At 41.3% G+C, this 6694-nt stretch overlaps 1 protein-coding gene across 10 annotated transcripts in view; it reads right to left on the reverse strand.

The window, feature by feature from the left end:
• RGN (regucalcin) overlaps window positions 1-1574 on the reverse strand; it is a 36320-nt gene extending 34746 nt beyond the window's left edge. For 4 of the 10 annotated variants that reach the window (XM_053917580.2, XM_045187616.2, XM_053917578.1 and 1 more), the window contains exons 1-2: window positions 1425-1572; window positions 82-362 (exon numbers count right to left, since the gene is read on the reverse strand). Coding sequence is in view for 1 of the 10 variants with exons in the window: in XM_053917582.1 (XP_053773557.1) it covers window positions 1280-1283 (4 nt within the window). In the remaining 9 variants the exon portion in view is untranslated. The other 6 variants (XM_053917581.1, XM_045187617.3, XM_045187618.2 and 3 more) reach the window with 6 other exon arrangements.
• Window positions 1575-6694: the final 5120 nt, after the last annotated feature.

Consider the following 6694-nt stretch of genomic DNA (forward strand, 5'->3'; position numbering starts at 1 on the left):
ATGCAATGTGGCGGGAAGAGATGTGTCTGAAAAATAACAGGGTTGATAGGTGACAGCATGAGACATCTTCAATCAGCTTACCAGAGCATTTTTTCCAAGCTGTGAGAGAGAGTCAGAGTCCACACCTTGGTGCTGGTGACCCTCAGAGAGCCAGCTGCTCAGAGCAGGAGGCGAGGTTGCTCTTTGTGTCAGCACACACCCTAGCCCCTAAGGTGGTTGAGGAGGTGGGCAGCTCCCTCACTGGTGGCCCCTCTGGGAGTCTGCAGGTCACCTTCTTCTGCTGCCCTCCCCATCTGTTGATGTTGATTTACTTCCTTGACTGCTAAAAGGCCAGAGCCTTCCCACTTTGCATCTTTTCTGAGCTGCATTTTAAAATATATGTTCATCAGTGATAATACACCAAATTGGAATTAACATCCATTCTCAAATTCAGACAATGGAAGGGGTGGAAAATAGGACATCATCTGGGCACCCTTGTAGGAACTGACAGCCCCTCAGCTATTTGTTGCTGCCTAGGAAGGCACTGTGCCAGTTTGGCAAGAAGTCTTATACTCCGTGGGCAAGAACATTCTATGCTGGGACTTTACGCCAGAGACTTTAACCAACAAACAGGGAGATGCAAAAGAAAAATTATCAAAAGAGTAAAATCATTACGTAAAAACCCATGTGGGAGAGGAAAAAACAGGCAACTCCAAGAGCCTTCCCTTTCCCAAACTCTGCCGGGGTGATTACTAAAATCTCCCAAGTGTTCATCCTTCTCCCCCGTATCTATCTGATTAGAAGTAAGTGGCCCCACATATGGATATGCAAATTAATGAGGGTGTGGGGAGGAAAATAATCTATGGTTTAATATTTCCCTCAATAAACCGCATTTTTAAATAAGAAACACACAGTTCTAATTGGCCTCGTGCCAATTGCCGGCGTCATAGCATTTGCAATCTTCATTTACTGTTAAAAATGGGCACAGGCTCTAAAGGTCTTCATGCTATAAAGACCAAGATCAGACAGGGGGCTTTCACAATAGCAGCTTTTAACCCCACACTCAGCCCTGGCTTTTGTGGCCCAGTGGATTGAGTATGGGCCTGCCAACCAAAAGGTCACTGGTTTGATTCCCAGTCAGGTCACATGCCTCGGTTGCAGGTTAGGTCCCCAGTAGGGGGTATGGAGAAGCAACCACACATTGATGTTTCTCTCCCTCTCTTTCTCCTTTCCCCTCCCCTGTCTAAAAATAAATAAATAAATAAATAATCTTAAAAAATAAATAACCTATCACACTCACCCATGCTGCAAGTCCTGACAAATGTCCCCTTTCTGCCTGGGCTGTCTGTGGCCCCTTGCCCCAAGGAGGGGGCTGTGACTGAAAATGGGTAGTAGGGTAGGGCGGGGGTGGGGAGCGGGACGCGGCTCCCGCTATACCTGGGTACCTGTACCGGGTGAGGGACCACCGCGCGTGCCTTCTGGTAGCTCCCGCTACAGTCTCAGGTCACAGCGAAGCCCTGGGAGGCTGAAGGCGGTCTGAGGGCTGTCGGTGTCCTTCCGGCTGCTGTCGTCAGAAAACCAGACTGAGCACGTTCAGCTTGGGTGTCACCTGACCTTTCTTTTCTAGTGAGGGAGCAGGGAGGCCGGGCTGGTGGCTCAAAGGTCAAACAGTGGAGCTGGAGGGGGCCTGGGCTTGGGCGGGAACGCCGCGAATGGGAGGAGGTGTGTGGTGGGGGTGGGGGGGCCTGTAAGCCGCAACACTGTCCTCCAGGGCAGGGAAGTGGGGCGGCGTGAACCTAAGCTTTGGAGTTTGGACGGATAGCTACCGTTTCTCTCTGGGACAAAAGTTCTTAAAATGCCTAACAAAGAGATTGGGTGGAGGGTCAGATGAAACGAACAGGTCAATCAGTAAGGAAAAAGAAAGCAGTTAAACAAATCCTCTCTTCCCAGTGGAGAAGACTCTGATGGCTGGTGGAGAAGAGGAAAGGCTTGATTTGATTTGATTTAAAAATCAGGCAAAATGCCCCTGGCTGGTGTGCTTCAGTGGGTTGAGCGCCCACCTGCGAACTGAAAGGTTACTGGTTGGATTCCCAGTCAGGGCAAATGCCTGGGTTGCGGGCCAGGTCCCCAGTTGGGGGCATGTGAGAGGCAACCAATCGATGTTTCTCTCCCTCCCTTCCCCTCTCTCTGGAAATAAATACATAAAATCTTTAAAAAAAATCATGCAGAATAAACTATCCTAAATGGCCCTCAGTTTCCCATTCTCCATGGAGAGCCTCAATGTAGTCCTGGTCCTGCCACTTCACCATTCACACTTTCTCTAAATAACCCACAAGTTGAAAACATTTTTTAAAAAGTAAGAGAAGGGTGTAAATAGAATGGTAGTTGCCCTTCGGGAATGGGAGCCAGGGATTTACTGTGAATGGGAGTTTAGGGAATTTTCTGGGATGATGGAGCTGTTCTGTATCCTTGATGGAGCTTTGAGTTGCATAGGTGTACGTCCTCTCAAACGTCATCCAGTAGTACATTTGAGATGTGTGCATTTTATTGAATGTATTGAATCCGAGGTCAGTATTCCTCATTACTTATATCTCTCAATCTACTGTTCTATTCCTTGCCATCTGCACTAACCTGAAACCCCTTAGTACACTCAAACCACAATCAATCATTATAATTCCCTTTAATTCACCAAGGAGGAAGGGCCAGAAACCAACATCCAAAGGCGCAAGGCTATAGGCAGGCAGGTGATGGTTGGAGCAATCTCAGCTCGAAGTTTAGGTTAATAACTTAGATTAACTGGCACTTACAGCCTCAAGTATTTTCCCTTCACTCTGGAAGGTACTTAAGATAACCACTCTCCCATGTCTCCATTTACAGATGGGAAAACACAAGTCTACAAAATGAAGAGACTTCCAAAGCCACATATCCAGCTGGGAAAAAATCTGGTAAATAGCCCAAACCATTAGTGGAAAAATAAAAACTTGAAGGACACTTTCTTGGGTGGGACAAAGAGTGGGACTGTGATCTCCAAGTGTCAGAAACAGATTTCGGACCACCTTTTTCACCATTGTGGAAACTGCTGCTCACAGAGTATGGATGAAAAGTCAGCTGTCTTTCTTCGGAGTTACAAAATTCATCTGTGCTTGCCTCTTCTTTTCAGGAAAACAGGTTTCACAGGAGAGGTGGTGGTTTTAAAAATCTGAAAGTCCCTAACAATTACTTCAAATATACTGGAAAAGTTAGTGTGTTGCAGGTGGATGAAAGTCTGATGTCCACATAAGAAATGGTATCCTAATGGGGCACAGAATCTACTAGATGTATAAATATTATTTTGTATGAGCTAATGTACGCCCCTTGAAATGGGCAGATATCATGAGTGGAATTCAACAGTTCTCACAAGGAGTGTCTCTGGAGAGAACAAACAATTATAGACAGGTATAACCCCAATATTAGTTTTCATTCCTTATGGACTTGGTTTTTTAAAAAAGATTTTATTTATTTTTAGAGATGGGGAAAAGAGGGAGAAAGAGAGGGAGAGAAACCTCATGTGCGAGAGAAACATCGATCAGTTGTCTCTTGCATGCCCCCAAATGGGGACCTGGCCTGCAGTCCAGGCAAGTGCCCTGACCAGTAGTCCAACCAGATACCTTCAGTTTGCAGGCCAGCACTCAATCCACTGAGCCACATCAGTCTGGGCTATGCACTAGGTTTTGCTGATAGGATTGTAATGACCTCAGTAAAAGCATTTTTTTGATGTGAGGTTAATTTCAAAATAACCAAAGTTTGGGATTAATAATGTGAGGGAAACAAGAACCAGAAGGGGCCTATAAAAGGAACTGTACCTTGTAGAGCAGCGATTTTCAACTGGTGTGCTGCAAGAATTTTTAAAATGCGCAATACCCGACTAGTCAGGGGCACTGACTTCTTTTCCCTTAGATTGTCAAATTTAAAAAATGACAATAGCCAACACAACAATAGCTGTACAGTGTGAATGGGTCAAAAATTATACCTATATTTTTTGTTGGACCAGCAAAAAATATATTATTTGGTCTGCCTCAGAATTTTAGTAATTAGTTTGTGTGTGCCATGAGATGAAAAGGGTTGAAAATTGCTGTTCTACAGTGTTTAAAGGAAAATTGATTAATTTTAACATCAGTTAAATTCAGAGCAGTAGCTATAATCTCAGAAAAACCTATCAGAACCTATCAGATTTTGTTTTCTCTTAAGTGAGACAAGATCATAGAGGGTCAAAAGTCACGGGATATATTGAAAAACCTTTTAGTTGGTTACTGGAGAGTATAAAGTACAATGATAGGCAAGATGAGTGGTGGAGAAAGAAAAAGGCTGCTGAAGAATCAGAAAATTAACTTTGGGCAGAAGCTGTCTACTTCTGTAGTCAGCAGTTTTGGGAGGGTTCCTAAGAATCCTGCTTAGTGTCTTAATGGAATGGCTGTCCAGGAGTCAGGATAAAGTGATGTGTATCTTTTCAGTTGGGAAACATGAACTTGAGTATTGGTACCTTGGAGTTTTATTGCTATGTCAGTTGCTAACAGTACCTAATGTCTTCTCCATGAAGACTCAAGGGTGTTTGTTTTTTTTTTTTCTGATGTCTTTTCAGAAAACCAAACCTTCAGATTTGAGATCATACAGAAGCAGCTTAGGTCAGTGTTTTAAAAATGCAAATTGTACCTGTTGGTGATAAAGCTGGAGGTATTGTATGAGTTCCCTGTGGTAGTTAGTCACATTAGCTTGTAATAGGGGTAGAGTCTAGGGTTGGAGGTACTTTCCAAACATGTCAGGTAACTCATTTTTAACTCAGAAGGAGGTAACTTAGGTATCCTAAAGAGGACAGATCTTGTTGCCATCAGGGAAAATACTTTAGGCCATGGACGTTGAAGGGGTTTCTGAGAGCATGGATAATTTGGTTTTAGAATGCCATTAGTTCTCTCCACTTTCCTGAATTTATGGATAATAAGAACAGTGCCATTCTAAGAAGTAAGAATAAAAAATTATGTTCAGTGACAGTGTTTTGTATCTTCTCTTTTACTTAGAACTGTCCAGGCATTCACAGAATGCCTGAATCATTTATATAAGGTTTTAAGGTTACTCTAGTTATTAGAAAAGAAGAAAAAAGCTTAATTCCAAGATAAAGAGCTTTTGATATGAGAATCTTTAAAAATTAATTTACCATTCGGATTTGGAAATTTCAATTTTAGCTAACATGTTAAATACTTGTGATTTGTAGCAATTTTAGAATTTCATAAAATTAAACTCTTTAAAAAAGACATCTGTTATTATTCCATTTGTTCATATATATTCACATATATGTTCATACACACACATGAAGTTATGGAAACAATGGTGACTTACTTAACTCATAAAACCAGCATGGGAAATTCAGGCAGTTGAATTAATTTAACCTTGGTTTTGTACAAATCAAAATATTGTGCTGACATTATTTTTAAATGGTAAACTAATTCTTAAAGACTCTCAGTCATATTAAAAGATTTTACTTGGAATTAAGCTCTTCTTTTCTCATAACTAGAATAGCAAAAGCTATTATGTGAATACACTTTTCAGTGTCCACAAAAGGAAACATCATTTAATAACATTTCTTTTCCTCTTTAACACATTTTTAACAGTTTCCTGGACTAGATATTCCTATGTACACATAACAAGTGAATGTTTCTGTGATCGGTTAATCTTTAAAATTTGGCAAGGGAGTAAAGAGAGGGAGAGAAACAAAACAATTAACAGGGAGCCAACTTCAGACAAATACGAAATTATCATTGTAAAAGGCTAATGATGTTTCTTTTTGGAGGACAGGGAAAAATATATATAGAAAACCCATTTTGACACACATGAGAAAGACAGACATAGATAGGTGAAAGGTAGATATTGAGATTACAGCTGGTTTAGACAATTGGGGCCACTGACAATTTTACCAACCTAAATAATTTTAAAGCTACCATTCATTAATCCTTGAAATATAGAAACAAAGCTAACATAGTCTCCTATGTTAAAAAAAGAAGGATTTCTACTTTAGACAAAAACAACCTCCTCATGCACGTTTCTTCCCTTTTTGTTCTAATGGACCTCTTAAATTAACAATCTTGTTCATGTCAAAAATTCCCCAGTGCGGTCATGATAATTTCAAGTTGACCCTAGAGAAATCATGCCAGGTAGAGAATATGAGGACAGGAAAATGTGAAGGAAGCAGGTGTTTAGTAGAGGAGAGTTGCGGGTTTAGATTCGGAAGAGTCCACGAGAACTTCCATGGGCCTTACGGATGGTGCTTGTGCAATCCTGTGTCTCTAGAGCCTGGCCGAAGGCCCACCATTACCCATCAGAGGCTGCATAAAACCTCCTGGTTCTGGGTTGATGAAACAAAGTTCTTAGGGACACTAAGACATAACTGATGGAGTCCTTTTAAGGTTTTGTTTTAATGGCTTTATTGATACATAATAGACATAAAACAAACTGACATATATAGAGTATAATTTAGTAGTTTTGACATATGTACACATGCCCGAAACCATGACAACCACCAATATAATGAATATATCCATCGGTTCCCAAAGTTTCCTCCTGCCCTTTTATTATCCCTCCCTTCAGCCCTCTACACTAACTCCCGGGCAACTATTGATCTGTTACTCTAAATTATTTTTATTTCCTAGATTTTTATATACATGGAATTGTACAGTATGTATTCTGT

The sequence above is a fragment of the Desmodus rotundus genome, chromosome X, assembly GCF_022682495.2.
Source record: "Desmodus rotundus isolate HL8 chromosome X, HLdesRot8A.1, whole genome shotgun sequence".
NCBI lineage: Eukaryota > Metazoa > Chordata > Mammalia > Chiroptera > Phyllostomidae > Desmodus > Desmodus rotundus.